This window comes from Narcine bancroftii, chromosome 1 (genome assembly GCF_036971445.1).
Source record: "Narcine bancroftii isolate sNarBan1 chromosome 1, sNarBan1.hap1, whole genome shotgun sequence".
NCBI lineage: Eukaryota > Metazoa > Chordata > Chondrichthyes > Torpediniformes > Narcinidae > Narcine > Narcine bancroftii.
The window spans coordinates 77463042-77484427 of record NC_091469.1 but is presented as its reverse complement, the minus strand read 5'-3'; the positions used below and the strand labels follow the sequence as shown (position 1 = coordinate 77484427).

General features: G+C 41.7%; 1 protein-coding gene across 2 annotated transcripts in view; it reads right to left on the bottom strand.

The window, feature by feature from the left end:
- LOC138738688 (exopolyphosphatase PRUNE1-like) overlaps nucleotides 1–21386 on the bottom strand; it is a 202997-nt gene that overhangs the window by 123604 nt on the left and 58007 nt on the right. For both annotated transcript variants that reach the window (XM_069889426.1, XM_069889508.1), the window contains exons 2-3: nucleotides 16117–16221; nucleotides 14700–14902 (exon numbers count right to left, since the gene is read on the bottom strand). In XM_069889426.1, coding sequence (XP_069745527.1) covers nucleotides 14700–14902; nucleotides 16117–16221 — 308 coding nt within the window. The remainder of the gene's footprint in view (nucleotides 1–14699; nucleotides 14903–16116; nucleotides 16222–21386) is intronic.

Sequence of the window (21386 nt, the reverse complement as noted above, 5' to 3'; positions counted from 1 at the left end):
TGGAACTCGAGGTCATTCTGCATTTTTATATCAAAACAGAATGATACTTACCCCTTACGTTTGACCTCCCAAATTGCAAGACCCCACTCTTGCCCAGCCCAAATTCTGACTGCTATTTCTCTGCCCATACCTCGAACTGATTCATTTCTTGCTATGTTCCTTGATAGACATCTACATTGTCCACATCTCCACCAATCTTTGTGTCATCTGTAAACTTACCAATGCACCCACTTACTTTTTCATCCAATTAATTTATATACGTCACAAGCAACAGGGGCCCCAAAACTAGTCCTTGCAGAACACTACTGGTCACAGGCCTCCAGCCAGAGGAAAACCCTTCCACCACTACACTGGACTTGGAATTGACTTGCCCAGACAAGACAAACTGTAACCTCACCATGGATCCCATGCATCTTTATCCTGGATCACCCAAACATGACTGATTATGTTAAATGTCTTGCTTAAATCCATGTGGACAACATCCATTTTTCTACCCTCATCAACCACCTTTGTGTCCCTTTCAAAACTATTCAAATTAGATTTGTAAGGCATGACCTGCCCCACCTGGATCTGACCCCTGCTTTTCAAATATGCATAAATCCCAAATATGCTCTCCAATAGCTTCCCTATCATTGGTGTGAGACTCACTGGACTGTAGCAGCCCATGCACAGAGACATAGAACTTCCCACAAAAAGGCCGATGAATGCGGCAACCTCACAGACCTGGGGGTGATACTGACCACCGTCCCAGGTGACCTCCTGCATGTTGGGAAGATAGTGAACTGTGGTGGGAAGGCCAGCCAATCCCAGGCCACCGATGATGCGTTGCCCTGATATCAGCTCCTGGGGCCCATATAGATGCGACAACCAGTACAATAAATCAGTCTCGACTTCAAGGCTTTGGTGTCCGTCATTCTTCTCCACACCAGTATAGCATGAATGCTACAAAAGATGACAATGCAGCCAGAGCCAGTGACTAACCATGTGGTCTCACTCAGGCTCCCAACGTTTTGGGTGTCGCAGCCAAATGTGTGGTTCGAGCAGGCAGAGGTTCAATTCCAGCTTTGACATATCGCCACCAACGACACCCGTTACTTCTTCGTTGTGAATGCACTCCATCAAGACATCCAGCATCCTCCAGAACAAGGCAAATACACGGCCCTCAAACAGCTGTTAACCCGCACTTCCAGGCTCTCCCAAAGTGAGCGCACTACCCAAATACTGCATAGGGTCCCATCCACCCTAATGAACGAGATGCTCACTTTGACAGAGAGCTACAAGCCTTGCCTGCTCTTTGAGCAGATCCTCCTGGAGCAACTAACTGAGGATATCTGACCCTTGCTCATGGATGAAATCTTCAGCGACACCTGGAGGGTCGCAATTCAGGCAGACATGCTCTGGAGAGCGAAGAGGAATACCAACGCCATTGCAGACCAGGTCAACAGCAGAATTCCAAGCCAAAAACAGCAGGGGGGGGGAAGGAAGGGTTAGAGACAGCCCCCCCCACACCTGACAGAAATCCTGTGACCCACATCCAAGACTTCACTACCAACCTGCATGGGGCATGGGTGTTTTCCAAGGTTGACCTCATCCGGGCATATCACCAAATCCAAGTTCAACCCCAGGATGTCCCCAAGACCACAAATATAACCCCTTTTTGCCTGTTCAAATTTCTACACATGCCCTTCGTGCTGAAAAACATGGCACAAACTTTTCAATGGCTGATGGACACAGAGGGGCGGAACCTCAGATTTACATACCTCTATATGGACGATATCCTCATCTCTAACTGCAACCGCAAAGACCATGTCACCCCCTGAGACAACTGTGCACTTGGTTGAGTGAATTTGGCTTACCAATAAACCCCGTGAAGTGCTAATTCGGTCTGGACATTATTAATTTCTGGGGCAAAAAGAAACACAAGGCAACACCCCTCCCCGAGAAGGTCGAGGTGGTCTGGCACTTCGCCAAGCCTCGAACAGTAAAGGGGCTACAGGAATTCGCTGGTACGATAAACATTTATCACCGATTCATACCTGCAGTGTCCCGCATCATGCACCCCCCTTCGCACAAATGGCAGGCAAGTCAAAGGACATTACTTGGGACAATGAGTCTTCGAGGGCATTCCAGAACACCAAAGATGCGCTGGCCAATGCCACCCTCTTTGTACACCCTAGACTAGAGGTACCTACCAGTCTGACAGTCGATACCTCCAGCTCAACGGCAGGAAGTATACTGGAGCAACTCATCTACGGCTTCTTTATGTTGCCATTTCTGTCCTTTCTACTTGTTAGAACATGCCAGTCCTGGATTCCATTTAGCTGATCCTTATCAACTCTCAAATGCAAGTTGTAGTCTTGCCCGATCACAGCTGATCCCAATCAACTCCTCTTGTTCCTGCCTAATCATGTCACAATTTCCCCTCCCCCCCCCCACCAATTTAATACTTCCCCACTAAGTTCAGTCTTATCCTTATGTGTTAGACTCTTGAAATTTACAGAACTATGATAACTATTCTCAAAATACTTTCCAACTGAAACTCCAATCACCTGGTCGTGCTAATTTCCCCAAATACAAGTCTAGTGTGACCACTTCACTGGTTGGATTATCTAAGTGCTGCTTCAAGAAACCCACTTAAATTCTGTACAATTTAAGCCTCTGGCACAAAGGAAGTCCCAGTCAATTTAGAGGTATTAAAGCCTCTAATTATGACAACCCTGTTACTTCTACATTTTTTTCTATAAACTGTATGCATATCTGTTCCTCTGCCTCTCAGTGGCCATCAAGAGGCCCATGGTATAAATATATACTACTTTATGCTAAACTATACTATCAGGGTGTTTAATAATTTACATAATCAAAGAAAATATATTACATGCACAAGAAACTGCTGATGCTGGGAACTTTTGAAAATAATGAGAAGCTGCAGAGATACATGGGCTTAGGCAGCATCTATAGAGAGAAATGGACAGTCAACATTTTGTTTCAAGACCAAGGTGAGAAGGGAGAGAGCAAGGATAAAAAGGAGGGGGAAATGCTGACTCCCAGTTCCCTCAATGAAACCTGCATGATCCACAAAGGCCCTCCACATGTTCTTTGTTGTCTGGTGCCAAGTTTTTTTCTTATCTGTATCAGAAAATATTTAAATATTACTGGTCACTAACAATATCGATGTAGCATTTCAGATAAACAAATTCATCCGAACTATTAGCTAGACTATTATCTAATTATTCATCCAGTATTATCTTTGTTAATACTTTGCGTAGTCTTTTAGCATTTAATTTACATTAGAAATACTTGGGACTAGTATGACCTGTTATTTAATGTATATGATCCATCAGACTTAACTAAGCTATGCTAGTATTTGATAAACAATTTGCATTAAAAAGTAATAAAATTTTCTACATTATTATTACTTCAAATGCACAGAAATGGTTAGAAATTCAAACAGCAGTAATGCTGTCAAATTAACAGCCTCTAACCTAGTGATCAGTATTATGGCAAACATTCAAAAGTAATCATACTGGAGAGCCATCAACTTGGATAATATCTATGATCTCTTCTATTTCATATTGTGTATTTGTACAACTCACCTTGTTTCTCTTCATACCATACTTTCACCATTGTGTAAAGAGGGCATCAAATTTTGCAGAATTACCCTCAGTACTGCTTAGTTATGATCAATTGAACATACCAAAGAATAAAAATTGTAAAACCACACAAGCCTGTACATCTTGGACTAACTAAAACCACCAGGATTTTTGCAATATGAGCAATTGAGCAAAAGTTCAAATTTAAATTCAACTCACATCTCTTTATAATTGTTCATAATTCAATTTTAAAAAGTTATAAATGTAGCTCTAACAGAGGAAGAGTGTTTTTTTTTTGGCTGTTTTAGAGCTGTGCCTCTTATTCAATAGAACCAACTGAATCACCATCTGTAGACGTTGTCTATTGTGATATTAAGTGCAAACTCCACACACACAGCCGCAGGGATCAGGATTCAATTGAGGTCACTGTGAGGCAGTAACTCTACCATTGTCAATATTAGCCAACTTGATGATCATTTCAGGCACACACCCCCTTAGTTTAATTGATTATTGTTCCAGAACTATAATCAGCTGCTAGACATATCTATCTCCACTCTCAATTCAACAACTATCCACCTCTTATCAAAAAATTCTCTCTTAAAATGAAATTTTGCCATATCACAATGGAAAGTTTGAGGTATTTTCAGTACACATAGAAACATAGAAGAAATGGGCAGGAGTAGGTCATTCGACCCTTCGAGCCTGCTCCGCCATTCAACGAGATCATGGTTGATCTTAAAGTTCAGTACCCCATCCCCGCCTTCCCTCCATAACCTTTAATACCCTTATACTGAAGAAATAGATCTAATTCCCTCTTAAATATATTTAATGAACCTGCCTCTACTGCCCTCTGTGGCAATGAATTCCACAGATTCACCACCCTCTGGGTCAAGAAATTCCTCCTCATCTCGGTCCTAAATGGTTTGCCTATTATCCTCAAACCATCGCCCCAGGTTCTGGATTTTCCCATCATTGGAAACATCCCATCTGCATCCATTCTGTCCAGTCCTGCCAGAATTTTATATGTCTCTATGACATCCCCTCTCAATCTTCTAAACTCCAGCGAGTACAATCCCAATTTGCGCAATCTTTCCTCATAAGTCATTCCTGCCATTCCAGGTATCAGCCTGGTGAATCGCCTCTGCACTCCCTCCATTGCAAGAACATCCTTCCTTAGATAAGGTGACCCAAACTGCACACAATACTCCAGGTGGGGTCTCACCAAGGTCCTGTACAGCTGCAGTAAGGTATCCTTGTTCCTATACTCAAACCCTCTTGATATGAAGGCCAACATACCATTTGCCTTTTTAACCACCTGCTGTACCTGCATGCTCACCTTCAGAGACTGATGTACAAGTACCCCTAGGTCTCTCTGCACTTCCCCATCTCTTAATCTATTGCCATTCAAATAGTAATCTGCCCTCCAGTTTGTATTACCAAAGTGGGTAACCTCACATTTATCCACATTGTCATGCATTTGCCATGTATCTGCCCAGTCCCTCAATTTATCCAAATCACACTGGAGCTTCCTGACCCCCTCTTCCGTGCACACAATCCCTCCTAGCTTAGTGTCATCTGCAAATTTGGAGATATTACATCCAATCCCCTCATCCAGATCATTAATGTAAATTGTGAACAGCTGGGGTCCCAGTACAGATCCCTGTGGCACCCCACTGGTCACCGCCTGCCACTCAGAAAACGAGCCATTTATCCCAACTCTCTGTCTTCTACCTGCCAGCCAGTTCTCAATCCACATCAATACTTTGCCCCCAATCCCATGAGCCTTGATTTTTGAAGCCAGTCGTTTATGCGGGACCTTATCGAAGGCCTTTTGGAAGTCCAGGTACACCACATCCACTGGCTCTCCCCCATCTATTTTACCTGTCACCATCTCAAAGAGTTCCAATAGATTTGTCAAGCACGATTTACCTTTTGTAAATCCATGTTGACTCTGTCCGATCCCTTCTCTGCTAGTCATATGCTCCGCTATTACATCCTTAATAATGGATTCCATCATTTTGCCCACTACTGATGTAAGGCTCACCGGCCTATAATTCCCCGCTTTTTCTCTACCCCCCTTTTTAAATAGTGAGGTAACATTAGCTACCCTCCATCCTTGCCTACAATAGGACTCTGCACAGAAACAATTATTGCATTCTCTATTAATGTGGTCTTAAAAATACAGTCCTTATCATTCTCTTCAGATGTGCCATAGATAATATTTAACATTCCTATTCCACAATCTCATTATTGTATATTTTGTGCACAGTATTCTAATGGGACTATTCCATATCTTGATAAACACCTTTACAAACAGCTAATTTTTAAGGGACTTGGATATTCATGAAATCTCTCTTTCATTGTCACCATTACAGCACTAGGTAATCTTAAATAACAATTCAGAGGCAATTCGGCTCACTAAACATTCTACCCTTTGAGCAACATCATTTGCAGTCTCCAAGCTATTACTTGTTCTAAAAATATCTTTGACAGAGAAAGGGAACAAGTCCACTCATTTATCACAAGCTCCCCAATGCATTCATCACATTCACTACCTGCTATCATCACTGCTGAACTTGGAGAAACCATTCTCTATTCTTTTCAATTAATCACTGACCTGCTAGCCCTTCAAACTATGTCAATATCTGGTCAATGTTCCTTTGCCATTGTTGCTTTCAAAAGCAACTAAGAGGTGATCCTGCTAATAGGATATCTGCCAATAAAACAGGCTCTATTGAAAGCAGTCAATTTTCAATAAAAATAGAGATACACTAACATTCAGCGTGCTAAAGGAAGGAATGCTCTGTTTAGGTTATGGCACAAATGTGCCTCAATCAAGGCAGAACAAAGGTTATTGTTAAGGAAAGTGGAAATAATGGTAATTGGTGGGATTACTGAAGTAGTTAGCAGGACAAGATCTAGAAACCCTGACAGCAAATTGAAATTTGAAAGCTCCCACAACCTTAGGCAGACAAGAAGTGCATTAAACTTATTACACAGCCCATGGTCGAAACATCTTCGGCTGAATGGCACATAACTGAGCCGGGATGAATTCTTTGCTTATTAAAAATGGTTCTTATTCTAGAACTTAATGACCAGCCTACAAATATGGTTTATTTAATTCCCATTAAAATTTAGACCAATATTTGAATCACCTTTAATTCAATGTCAAATCTCATCTGATTATAGTTCCACCAAAGACCCTTGTGATTTATTTTAATAAATCTTTAAATTCATAGCCTATGAAATCTAGTATGGATATTAATAAAGTCAAATCAAGTTTATTGTCATCTGTGCAAGAACAACCCCACGAAACAGTTTTCTCTGGACCATGGCATGAAACATGCACAAAACCAGATATAACATGCATACAAAGTGCTAAAAATGTGTAGCGGCCATGTAGGGGACCAAGCGGGTGCACAGTGCAGTAGTGCAAACCATCACCGGCGTGGTTCTGTGGGCATGCAGAACCATAAGACAGACAGCTGAATACTCAGCTAATGGACCACACATGAGTGATGCTGCGTGCCAAGGAATGGCACGGTGATCTGCTGAGTCTCGTGTTCGAAGGCGCAGGACACTCAGAGCTTAATTTAAACCTGCCAGTCCCATGGATCAGCAGCAAACTCAGTGATGACCTGTGGAGCCCGGGACATGCGGTATATAAAAAAAGGCTATGAAGTCCGAATAAAGTGCGCGCGCTTTTAGTAGCTCTACCGATATCGCCACTACAATTGGTGACCCCAATTGCAAGATTCAGCCAAAGCTTCAATCTACAGTTATCATGGACACAACTTTTTCTTTGGTTTGGCTTCGCGGACCAAGATTTATGGAGGGGGTAAATGTCCACGTCAGCTGCAGGCTCGTTTGTGGCTGACAAGTCCGATACGGGACAGGCAGACACGGTTGCAGCGGTTGCAGGGGAAAATTGGTTAGTTGGGGTTGGGTTTTTCCTCCTTTGTCTTTTGTCAGTGAGGTGGGCTCTGCGGTCTTCTTCAAAGGAGGTTGCTGCCTGCCAAACTGAAGCGCCAAGATGCATGGTTTGAGGCGATATCAGCCCACTGGCTGTGGTTAATGTGGCAGGTACCAAGAGATTTCTTTAGGCAGTCCTTGTACCTCTTCTTTGTTGCACCTCTGTCACGGTGGCCAGTGGAGAGCTCGCCATATAACACGATCTTGGGAAGGCGATGGACCTCCATTCTGGAGACGTGACCTGCCCAGCGCAGTTGGATCTTCAGCAGCGTGGATTCGATGCTGTCGGCCTCTGCCATCTCGAGTACTTTGATGTTAGGGATGAAGTCGCTCCAATGAATGTTGAGGATGGAGCGGAGACAACGCTGGTGGAAGCTTTCTAGGAGCCGTAGGTGATGCCGATAGAGGACTCATGATTCAGAGCCGAACAGGAGTGGGTGTATGACAACGGCTCTGTATACGCTAATCTTTGTGAGGTTTTTTAGTTGGTTGTTTTTCCAGATTCTTTTGTGTAGTCTTCCAAAGGCGCTATTTGCCTTGGCGAGTCTGTTGTCTATCTCGTTGTCGATCCTTGCATCCAATTAAATGGTGCAGCCGTTTTGAGTTTTGAGTTTTGTGTGCCCGATGGAGATGTGGGGGGGGGCTGGTAGTCGTGGTGGGGAGCTGGCTGATGGAGGACCTCAGTTTTCTTCAGGCTGACTTCCAGGCCAAACATTTTGGCAGTTTCCGCAAAACAGGGCGTCAAGCGCTGAAGAGCTGGCTCTGAATGGGCAACTAAAGCGGCATCGTCTGCAAAGAGTAGTTCACGGACAAGTTGCTCTTGTGGCTTGGTGTGAGCTTGCAGGTGCCTCAGATTGAAGAGACTGCCATCCGTGCGGTACCGGATGTAAACAGCGTCTTCATTGTTGAGGTCTTTCATTGCTTGTTTCAGCATTATGCTGAAGAAGATTGAAAAGAGGGTTGGTGCGAGAAAGCAGCCTTGCTTCACGCCATTGTTAATGGAGAAGGGTTCAGAGAGCTCATTGCTGTATCTGACCTGACCTTGTTGGTTTTCGTGCAGTTGGATAACCATGTTGAGGAACTTTGGGGAGCATCCGATGCGCTCTAGTATTTGCCAAAGCCCTTTCCTGCTCACAGTGTCGAAGGCTTTGGTGAGGTCAACAAAGGTGATGTAGAGTCCTTTGTTTTGTTCTCTGCACTTTTTTTGGAGCTCTCTGAGGGCAAAGACCATGTCAGTAGCTCCTCTGTTTGTGCGAAAGCCGCACTGTGATTCTGGGAGAACATTCTCGGCGACACTAGGTATTATTCTATTTAGGAGAATCCTAGCGAAGATTTTGCCTGCAATGGAGAGCAGCGTGATTCCCCTGTAGTTTGAGCAGTCCGATTTCTCACCTTTGTTTTTGTACAGGGTGATGATGATGGCATCACGAAGGCCCTGAGGCAGCTTTCCTTTGTCCCAGCAGAGCTTGAAAAACTCATGCAGTTTGGCATGCAGAGTTTTGCCGCCAGCCTTCCAGACCTCTGGGAGGATTCCATCCATACCTGCTGCTTTGCCACTTTTCAGTTGTTCAATTGCCTTATATGTCTCTTCCCGGGTGAGGACCTCATCCAGCTCTAGACTTAGGGGCTTTTGAGGGAGCTTGAGCAGGGCGGATTCTTGGACTGAGCGGTTGGCACTGAAAAGAGATTGGAAGTGTTCTGACCATCGGTTGAGGATGGAGATCTTGTCGCTGAGGAGGAATTTGCCATCTGAGCTGCGCAGCGGGCTTTGGACTTGGGGAGAGGGGCAATTAATTCAGTGGGACTTTACTTGCCTCCTTTCTGGACCCATCAATATGGCTTAATCAGGCTGAAACCTAGTTTCGTCTTCATGGCATAACAGCAGAGGACGCAAAATCCTGGCAAGTCGTAGGTGCATTGGACACTGCTACAGCATGTCAAGTAAGTGAATTTGTTGCCAATCCCCCAGCAGAGATCCAGTGCACTAGGTTCCGTCAATTTCTCCTGGACACGCTGGAATTAACTAGACATGAGCGCAGCATGCAGCTTTTAAATATGGAAGGCCTGGGTGACAGGAATCCATCTGATCCAATGAATGAGATGCTCACATTAGCGGAAGGTCATTCTCATTGTTTACTTTTTGAGACTCTATTCCTGTACAAACCCACGGGTTGTGTCACCATACCGATCGCTAACATGGATTTCCACCATCCCCATGACGTAGCGCTGGAGGATGACAGGCTCTATTGTACTCCAACACAAGAGTCTGCTCACATGCAGCCTGTTTTGCAGTAGATTAATCTCCCATGTCGTACAAGCCTCCAGTATCCGCAAAGGAGGAACATGCTGATGGGCGGTGAGAATGGTGTTTTTACCATCACCATTAGGGTAAATATGCCCATAAATATGTCCCATCATGTATCTATTACAGAAAAAAGGAGGGAAAAGAAAAAGCTGGCTGCCAGTAGTGGCCTCGGCAGCTGGCACAAGTATCGGCCTATTGTATCTTCAAGACGACGCTGGTAAACACAAGTTGCTTGTAGTCACGGGTGCTGAGGTCAGTTTGCACCTAGCTCTTCAAGCAGCAAATGGGACTACCATTCCCAGCTTTGTCATACGATGGGTCACGATTGGGATAGAAGGTGTGACATTCCATTGGAATTGGTATTAGCTTCCGTTGCACCAGCCCATTTTGGGTGCAGATTTTTTAAGGTCCCATGACTTGCTAGTAGACGTGAAGCGGAGGAAATTGGTTCATGCTACCATTTTTCAAACATACCCGCTGGTATGCAGCAAAAGAAGAGTTACACAACTCAGGGTGCATACCCTGCACAAAGACACCTATGCTGCCCTTCTCAACAAATTTCCCGGTATTCTCTCTCCTAATTTCAATACCTCCAAAACAGCCCATGGTGTGCCCCATTACATAGGGTGACAGAATATAGATATGTTTTTGGGAGATAAATTGGGTCAGGTTTTAGTTTAGGTCATATACAAACACCTTAAAACAGATCTTATTTAAAATACTGGAGCTCTGCTCATGCTAGACCTGTCAGGCTCATCAGCCTTTGCAGAAGCTTTGGAGAGTGCACAAGAGACTTTACTAATGAATTGTTGTTTACAAAAAGGCATCAAATAAAAGCTTGTCGGGGCCACATTCTGTCTGGAGTGGAACTTGCTGTTCTAAGAGGATCATGTGATTTTGCAAGCAAAGAGAGTAAAACAGGCTGAGAGAGAGAGAGAGAGAGAGAGAGAGAGAGAGATCAGTTCTGCAGTGTTATAGTCAGCAGCAGCAACTGGAAAAGGACAAGCTGGCAAGCTTGTGGAAAACCTCATTTGGAAGACAGGTTGTGACTGCTTAGTTCAGCCTGGTCAAAGCCTTTGTGGTTCATGCAAGAGGAGAGGACTGGCAGTCTAATGTTTCACTTGGAATAAGGGAAACAAAAAGGCACTCTGTGGTGTCCTGAAAGAAAGAGGTTATCATCTGGAGAAACCTGAGGGGGCAAGTTTCGTCAACAAGACACTACAGTGGCTGATTAAGAAGAAATCAGTTGTGGGTGTCCTGGAACAACAAATCTCACTCTGAAAACCGACAAGAACCTTCCTGAGCGGTAACCATTCATCTTTCAAGCACCAAAGCCTGGTGAAATTTATAAATGTTAAATTCTATGCACAGTATAAGAATTGCCTGCAACCAGTGAACTTGGAGGAATGAGAAGTGAGATTGGACTGTGAATCAAAGAACATTTCTGAACTTACACACACATTACATACACGTGCGCTTAGAATTTGGAGGGGGTTGTTAGGTTAGTTAAGTTAATAGTGATAAATTAAAGTGTGATTCTGTTTTCATGTTTAAAGATAATGAAAAGCGACTTTTGTTTAAGTAACCATTTGTCTTGGTGAATATCTATTACTGCTGGGTTTTGGGGTCCTCTGGGCTCGTAACAACAGACACTTCAGGCCCACCGATTTATGCCCATCTGCACAATTGCCGTGTTTTCTCCAAAGTTGATCTTGTCAAGGGATTCCAACAAATCCTGGTCCATAAGGATGACATTCCTAAAACGGTGATTATTACCCCTTTCAGGCTTTTTGAATTTCGTAGGATGCCATTTGGGTTGAAAAAGGCCACTCAAACATTCCAGCGGCTTATGGACGCTTTGGGCAAGGATTTTGAGTTCACTTACATCTACTTGGAGGACATCCTCATAGCCAGTCAGACTGAACAGGATCACCATCTGCATTTACGCTGCCTGTTCCAATGCCTGGAGGAATTCAGTCTTACCATCAACCCTAGCAAACGTCAATTTGGCAAGTCCACCATTGACTTCCTGGGACACAAGATCTTGGCCAACTGTGTCTTTACTTTATCCAGCAAGGTAGATGCCGTCCATGCTTTTCCAAAACCTACCATTGTTAAGGGACTGCAGAAATTCTTGGGCATGATAAACTTCTATCACCGGTTCATTCCAGCAGCTGCTGACATTCTTCGACCAGAGTTTCAGATCCTCACACCAAGCGCAGGGATGTTACCTGGACATCAGAAGCAGAGGTTGTGTTTATGACTGCCAAAGATGCTTTGGCCAACGCAGCAATGCTCACCCATCCTAACCCTGATGCTTCCTTGACAATTAGCACTGATGCCTCAAGTATGGCCATGGGTGCGGTTCTTAAGCAGTGCATCGATGACCATTATCAACCCCTCGCTTTCTTTAGCTGACATCTAAGGCCATCGAAAATAAAATGTAGTACATTTGATCAGGAACCGCTGGCATTGTATCTGGCCACACGGCACTTCCAATATGTTTTGGAGGGTCGGCATTTCACTATGTTTACAGATCACAAGCCACTCGTTTTTGCCTTCAGCAAAATAACGGATCCATGGTTGGCAAGATAGCAGTGTCACTTATCATACATTTCAGAATTCACGACGGACATGTGCCATGTTTCAGGTAAAGAAAATTTTGTCACGGATGTGCTGTCCAGACCAGCTGTATATCATATTCAGGGTGGCATCGATATTCCTGAATTCGCCAGTACACAGGCCACGGACCCCAATGTTCAGGCATACAGTGCGGCCATTACTAACCTGGACATACAACAGGTGGCACCACAACTGGGTGGCCCAACCCTACTTTGTGACACGTCTTTGGGCTACCCTAGATCAATGATTCCAGCATCTTGGAGGTGATGCCTTTTTGACCAGATACACAGCTTGTCTCATCCGTCAATTAGAACATCCGTCAAGCTCACGTCAAATAAATACGTATGGCAATGGACTGAAAAAAAATGTTGCGCAATGGGCCCGTACATGTACCTCCTGCCAGACTGCCAAAATTCAGCCTTTTCCGGCGGTTTGAACATGTGCATGTGGACTTGGTCAGACCACTGCCAGTACCTCAAAACATGAGATACATTCTAACAGACGTAGTCTGTTTAACGTGTTGGCCAGAGACCATCTCATTGCCATCCAGTGACATTGAGACATGCGCCACCATCAATTGGATCTCTAGATTTGGTGTCCTGATGCACATAACGTCAGACCACGGAGCACAATTCACCTCTGTGTTATGGATTGCCTTTGCGCACTTTTGTGGCACACACCTGCACCACAACACAGCGTACCAACCACAATCCAACGGCCTTGTGCAACGTTTCCACCGGCAACTAAAATCCGCACTTAAGGCCCAACTCATCGGTCCCAATTGGGTCGATGAGTTGCCATGGGTTCTACTGGGAGTGCGCACGGCTCCAAAGGAAGGTTGTCTGTATTGTCCACAGAGATGGTTTATGGTTCTTACGGTTCCAGGAGACATCCATTTCTCAACCAACTCTGACCTGGACGTCCTTCAGCAGCTTCGACGTGATGTCGCAATCAGCAAACCTGTTCCTACCAACTGGCATGGAACCCCTAAATGCATATGCCCCACCACTCCAGGATGCTCATTTTGTTTTTGTACACAGACAGGTCCCAGGAGTGACATTATAATGACCCTATGAGGGCCCTTTCCACATGATTAAGAGGGACAGAGTTATGTTTACTTTGGACATTTGGGGGCATTCTCAGCTGTTTAGGGTGGACAGACTCAAGCCTGCCCATATGAATCCCACTTCACCCATTCAGTGCCCCAGCGCAGATGGTGAGGGCATCCACCTAAGGTGCATGCAACTGGTGTTTTAGTTTCTGCTGATGGTTCGGGGGGAGGGGGGTGATATAGCGGCAGTGTAGCAAGCTGAGTGGGCGCACAGTGTGGTATTGTGAACAATCGCCGGCGTGGTTCTGCGGGACATGCATAACCATACTACGGACAGCTGGATACTCACGTCATGGACCACACACGAGTGGTGCTGCGTGCCGAGGAATAGCACATTGATCTGCTGAGTCTCCTGCCAGAAGGCGCAGGACACTCACAAGACTTAATTTAAACCTGCCGGTCCCTTGGATCAATGATCAAACTCATTGATGTCCCACGTTGTCCCATGGAGCCTGGGACATGCAGTATATAGAAGCTTGTAATGTCCAAATAAAGCAGTCTTGTGTTGATTAACCTAATGTGTGTGTGCATTCCTTTAGTAGGTCTACTGAAGTAGCTACAAAATACTTATTTAAATATTCAGTTCAAAATCCTAATTAAGTTGTAAAAATGTATCATTGGTATGCAAGTCTTTGTGAATGAATGCAAATTTTTTTAATGCCTTCTCTTTAATATCAGCAGAGAGATTATAGAAATTACACAAGCCCTACTCTCATTTGAATAAGATTATAATTCCAAAGACAATGGGGTTAGTAGGTTGATTGGTCACATGGCCTATTTGGGTGGCACAGGATTGTGGGCCAGAAGGTGTTATCATGTATTATTTCTAAATTAATTTTAAAATAATAGGTTTACTCATTATTAGCTGGTAATGAGCATTAGAAGGTGGAATTATTATAAAATAAACAGAACACAGCAGAAATTCCATTCTTAGGCCTTCAGCTTCATTTAAAAAAAACTTGCCCTTTCTTTTAACTTGGAAGGTTAACATTCCTTCATCATGGAAAATGATTGCAAAAGAAAAATCAACATTTTCTTCTTGTAAAATTAAATAACATTTCAATACAACACTTAGAAATTCAATTTTGGGTCAATGTACCTTGTCAGCCGATTATGATCAACAAGTGTTAAAGCCAGTTTCCCTTCCTTGTTCAACGTGTGAAGATCTATATCATCTCTGCATGTTAAAGATGATTCAGAGATATTCAGCTGTTGTAAAATATACACAACTTCACTGCGAAGTGGAAATTCTGATCTTTGTATATTCAGCACTGGCACATAAAGATAATCTGCTGGATGGGTCTGAAAAGACACAAATAATTCAACTGGCACTATAGTTTACTTCTGAAATAAGTTAAAATGCATCTTCACACATTAAATCTCAAATTAATTATCTGAAACATGTCCATTTTAAATACTACAAAAGTATTTTAATGAAACTAAAACTCAGTGTGCAGTAATAAAAAATGAGATTAAATGAAATATCAATACATATACTTCAACATTCAAAATTGTAACATAATTCATTTTGAATCAACTTTTATTTCAATAAAATCCCTGAAAATGTTGATATGATCAATTTGCACTTTGGGTACATAGTTTTGTGTTACAAATGTACATCAGGAATTTGACCCAGAATTACAGCACCAACCAAGTAATTAATTGACAACAAATTATGTACACTATCTTTTGCATTTGAATTCCTTGATACAGGAAAAAGTAGTGGTATCTATATCTAGCAATTTGTTACAGATTATGCAATGTTTTATGGGATCCACCCAGAGCAAGAATAGGATTCTCCATGTCCTCTCCTTCCAACCTACCAGGTTCCACATTCAATAGACTATCCATAATTTCCACCAACCTCAAAATTATGTTCCCACCAGACAAATTATCCTCCTTTCCAAGCTTTTTTGAAGGGACCATTCCCTTAACAATTGACTGGTCTATTTAATCTCCATCAACATTCACTCCTCTTAACAAATTGACTGGTCTATTTAATCTCCATCAACATTCCCTCCTCTTAACATCTTCCCATATAACCACAAAAGATTAAACACTTGCTCTTTAAACTCATCATTCCTTTCATCCAGTGTCCAAAACTATAGCTTTGTAACCAGCTTTCAACATCTGAAATTATGACTATAAATTGTATCATTAAATTAAAAAAGGTATTGAATTATTTTAAAATATAACAGGTTAATACACAAGGGTGAAATAGAATAGGTAGAAAACAAATAACTAATTTTCCCCCTGTACCAGGTTTGAATGGCATGAAGTTGCAAAGGCAAAAATACCAACATAACACCATGGAATTTCAGAACACCTTAAATTCACCATTTGGATTCGAGCAGCACACAGGTGCAGAGTGACAGATACACCAACACTTTACTTAGTTCATTCTGGACTTCCATAGAACTACACAAGCATATTCTTATCAGTGAGTAGATGTATTCTTTATTTGGATTTTTGATTTACAGAAAAAAAAACTTAAAACCTTCCCATTAATCAAGTACCTTATAAAGGAAGTAAGCGTAGACCAAGGCTGAAACAGTAGAGTCCAGACCACATTCTCTATCTCCAAGAACAACATGAACACTGGGTAGTTCATTTGATTTAATCTGAAAAGATATTAGCAAATTAACATCATATGATTAAGTGCTTTTATTTACTCAGGAAATACACTAAATAATTAACATTCAGGGGCATGATAAATATTTACCAATTATGATAAATTTGACAAAAGAACAGAGAGAACAAATAAATTTGGACAATATTTTATTATGCAATTATCTAAATACCTAACTATTTTGCTTAACTGGTGTTCCGTCAACCATCCAAATGAAGATACTAATTCAACAGTACTAAGAAAAAGAGCAGAAGGCACATGGAAACACTTGTATACTTCGCCTCCCTGTTGAACATAATCCCAACATGGAACTAAACATCGATTCTTCTTGCTCACGGAGTTAAGGTGGTAAGCTTTTTACCAACAGCACTGAGGCATTAACTATGGCAAAGAGAGTTCAGTGATTATCAGCAGTAAATGCAAGAATTATCTGTACCAATGATAACCTAATAAACATGGAGAAGATATTCTCATCAAGCTCTTTAAAATTTTTGTGGCATTGACATATTATATGGACTAAGAGAATTTCAACTATAGTCCACATTATCAGCTGCCCGGTGAGGCCCACCCTGACCTGAAACTGGTCCACTGGTGCAATCCTTGTCCAGGATGCTGTTTGTCAGTTGATGTGAAACATTCGGAGAACAGAATCTTTCTGATCAAAACTACCAGACACCACCAGATAACCAGTTAAACACTGCAGGTGTTGGAAAATTGGAGTAACACACATTTTCTTCAGATCAGAGGCAGCCAAGGGGATACTCCCATGAGTGCTTGCGCATATCCTTTTATTAGCTCCATGGAACAAATTGTGTTGCAAATCTGCACAAGCAAACTCCCCAACTATTTCTCCACTACATTGACGACTACATTGGTGCCGCGATCTGCACCATTATGAGCTTGTCAATCTTTATCAACTTTGCTTTTGGTCTCTCCATTTCTAACTTTGGAAACAGATAATCTATTGACATCTTTTTCAAACTTACCTATACCTCTTCCCACCCAGTTTCTTGCAAGGATGCCATTTCTTTCTCCCAGTTTCTCCATCTTCGTTGTATCTGTTCCCATGATGAGGCATCTTCCTCTGCCTCTTCATTTTCTCACCTCTGAACTTCTTACACCCCCCCCATTTCTTCCCCCTCCCACCTATATTCACCTATCACTCTGTGCTCCTTCCCCTCCTTGCCCAAAATGTCATCCATCTTTTGCCTTGCATGGATGCTGCCTGACCTACCAAGTTCTTCCTTCATTTCATGCATTACTTCAGTGAATCAGTTGCCAGAGAATTTGATATCCAACAGCCAGAAAAATGTAATAAAGGCAGGATCTGTCATAGTGCTAAAAAAGCATTGGATGTGGATATGAAATGAAATGTTGGCAGGCACCTGAACAAAATGGTGGAGGGGTTGAAAAGAAAGGATCAGGGGGAGGAGAAAAGAAGTGTTCAGGGGGAGGAGCACTGTCCAAAGGTAGAAGGCAATTGCTGGATAAGGGAGAGAGAGAACAACAGCAAGCAGGGGGATAAGGCTCTGTGAATGGATAGGGAAGGGGTTGAGAGCTGGAGAAAAGAAAACAAAGGGAAAAGGAAGGGAAGGAGAACAAAGTGTTGGCTAGTAGAAATCAGAGAAGTCGATTTAATGGCATCTGGTTGGAGAGTGCCCAGATGGAAAATTAAATGTTGTGCCTCCAATTTACGGGCTGTCGTGGTGGCAGTACAATGAGGCCATGGATAGACATGTCTGCATGGGAGTAGGATGCAGGATTTAAATGGTTGGCTACCAGTACAGAGCAAAGGTGCTCAGCAAAGCAATCTCACAGTCTGTGACCAATCTCTCAGTTTAGAGAAGGCCACAACAGGAGCACAAAATGCAGTACATAATTCCCACTGATATACAAGAAGTGTTTCTTCATTTAAAAGGACTCTTTGAGGCTCTGAATGGGCTGATATTTGATATGGGCTGATATTTGATATGGGCTGATATCAGCCAAATGTTGGAAAATAGAATTGGTATAGACAGACATTTTGGTCAGCATAAACCAGTTAGGCCAAATGGCCTGCTTCTGTACTTTTACACTGTGACACCATAAATCTTTTTAAAAAAATCATATTTAATCAATTCAGAAAAGTGTAAGATATGCTGTAGTAAACCACTCACAATTTCTATGAACATGGTTAAAACTGGGCAGATTCCATGGATAAATTTAAAGAAATTTACATTTTAGTGTATTTCTCACATACATCTTCATACATATATACAGAGGCAGACCAATAGCATACTTCAACAATTTTATTATCAATTAATTAAATGAAGTACAAATATTCAACTAATCCAGAATACAACAACATCAAGTGATCAGTCTCGGTCTTCGAGATAGCGTTGCCAATTCCCAGACTCAGAGTTTTTCATCATGTTTCACTCATGCTTCAAATTGTTTTTCAAGATTACAATACTACTCCTTGAAACTCGATCATTCTAATCGCAGATATTCTCCTTTGTAAAATTAACCATGAATCCATCATTCCGGATAACATGAGGCTCAGCATTTATCAACTCATAGTCATATAAAAAAAAAACTTTATTCTTTCAACACTTAACACAGTTCACCGGGTAATGTATTTTCTCCGTAATCTCGTTTGAACTAATGGCCTTGGTTTTCTGGTTATCCAAGAATGCAATCAATGCTGATGGAGAATGACATGACAGTCTGCACATCGCTTCACATTTAGTAGACAGGTATCGCTGAACTTTAAATCCTCCTCCACTTCTTTCCCTGTACCTCTTCAGGACAACAAGGCTATAATATCTGACCTTAAATCCCAACAAGTCAGCTGCTGAATTTAAATTATGTGAAAAATTTGGAATTTTAAAAGAGCTCGTCACTAGCAATTAAATAATGTCACCATCAAGAAATAAATCTATTCTCCTTAACTGAACTGAAAATATAAAACTAAATCCATCAATGGGATCAACTCTGAAATGCTAGCATTTAACTAAGTAACCATAGGAATAGACAATAAATTAAAAACACCAACATTTTCTGAGATGTTTTACATTTATCTGATCTATTGTTTATCAATATGTGCACTACCTCAAAAAGGAAATATGCAATTTTAAATGTAGGATATCCACAAATAAGCAACATTTTCCAAAATTGCTCAAATCACAGATTTAATTATCCATTGCATAATTTCTAATAAGTTTATTAATAAAGATAATTAATCAGTTGCTTTCCTTAATTCAAGCTAAGAAAGAATGTCACTCGCTGATGTTGGAGTGGTTTCAAAGGGGATTCACTCGAATGATTCTGCGAATGAGAGTTATCACATGAGAAGCGTTTGACAGCTCTTGGCCTATATTTGGAATTTGGGAGAATGAGGGGATCCTATTGAAACATTTTGAAAGTTGAAAGGAATGGACAGAGAAGATGCAGAGAGGTTGTTTCCAATGCTAAGAGAGTCTAGGATAAAAGGTAACAACTTCAAGATTGAAGGGGTTAGAGATGCAGAGGATTTTGTTCAGCCAGCGAATGATAAATCTGTACAATTTGTGGTCACAGGCAGTTATGGAGGCCAAGTCATTAAAGACAGAGATTGATAGGTTATTGATTAGCCAGGGCATCAAAGGTTATAGGGAGAATACTAGGCAGAGGGGCTGAGTGGGGAAATGGATCAAATCATGAGTAAATGATGGTGCATACTAGGGCTCCTATTCCTTATGGTTTTATGCCAAATTTCTAGAAAGTCCAGTGATTTTTTTTTTACATTTTTCATTTAAATGTTATTGGTAAATTATGGTATATAAATAATATTTGAAAAGGAAGATTTTTGGAACTTGATCCTCAACATAAAACGCAAAAGTTCAAAGTACATCACTTCCATGCACATACAGAATACCAAATTTTAGCTTAAGGTTTTACCTTTTCACTGATAATATCTTGAAGCCAAGTTCAGAAATTATATAAATAGTTCAAGGATTGAAGAGCATGTGTCAAAAACTAGTCTGTGAGGAAAAATATGGCTTAATCAAAATGCTAACAGAGTGAATTAGCTTCATCATTTTTAATAATATAAATACACCAATAAAACTTCAATCAAGTTAATAACAATGTTTATACTGGGGACTGCAAAAGATCCAAGGAATAAAACTTTTATAGCTCTACTTCAAACAATGGATGAGCAGAAGAATCTGGTTTCACTGTGATATGGTGAAACCCTCCACTCAATCCAGAGAGATAGTACGATTACATATAGTTTTCATGTTTCACTTTAAAAAAAAATCACCCATCAAAACCAGTCAACTTGCAGTCAGTTACATCTCAGTAACATGGTGAAATCATTTAGTTGGATGCTGGGCAGCAGGCCAAGGTAGAATGCTGAAGTAAATCTGCAACCAGCCAATATGACAGAACTTTTAGCTCAGAGTAGTTCTAAATCTGCATGATGGGCTAAACAATACTTAAATGTAAATGAAAACAATTCAGGAAGAGAAATTTGCAAAACTGGTACCCATTTTTTTACATTTTAGTCTGTGATAGTACGGATTCTATCACCAATGTGTATATGTATATATTGTGGTATACGATGGTTGTGATTGACTGAGAGCATAGCCACGCCTACTGGCAGGTCTTAAAGGGTTGCTCCTAGCCAGACCCAGATCATTCTGGACTGGTCAACCTACATGTGATAAGCTCCAGTCTTCTAGTTAATAAAAGCCTTGGTTTGGATCAACAAGCCTTTGATTCTTTCGACATGCATTACATAGTCATTATCAATCTCAAGGATAATTGTCTTGAGAATTCCTCTTCTGAGGACTAAGTAGGGTTGGCAACTCTTGAACATATTCCTGAAAGGTTCATGACTATTTTCCATTGACATGTTTTACGTTCATAGTTCTCCCATTGTTGCTTTATGCATGGATCCTCAGGGCATACTTTCAGTTATGCAAGCTAGCCAACAAACTCTGCTGCCCAATTTAGATAATCCTTGACTGCAGATTAGTAGTCTTACCCCCACCCCCACTATCAGCAATATATTTTTAAATAAACAAGGAGAAGCAGGGGAGACTCAATGGGATAGGCAACATCCATGGATAGAAACAGTCAATATTTTAGGTCGAGAAAGGATACAACCTGAAATGTTAGCTGATCATTTCTATC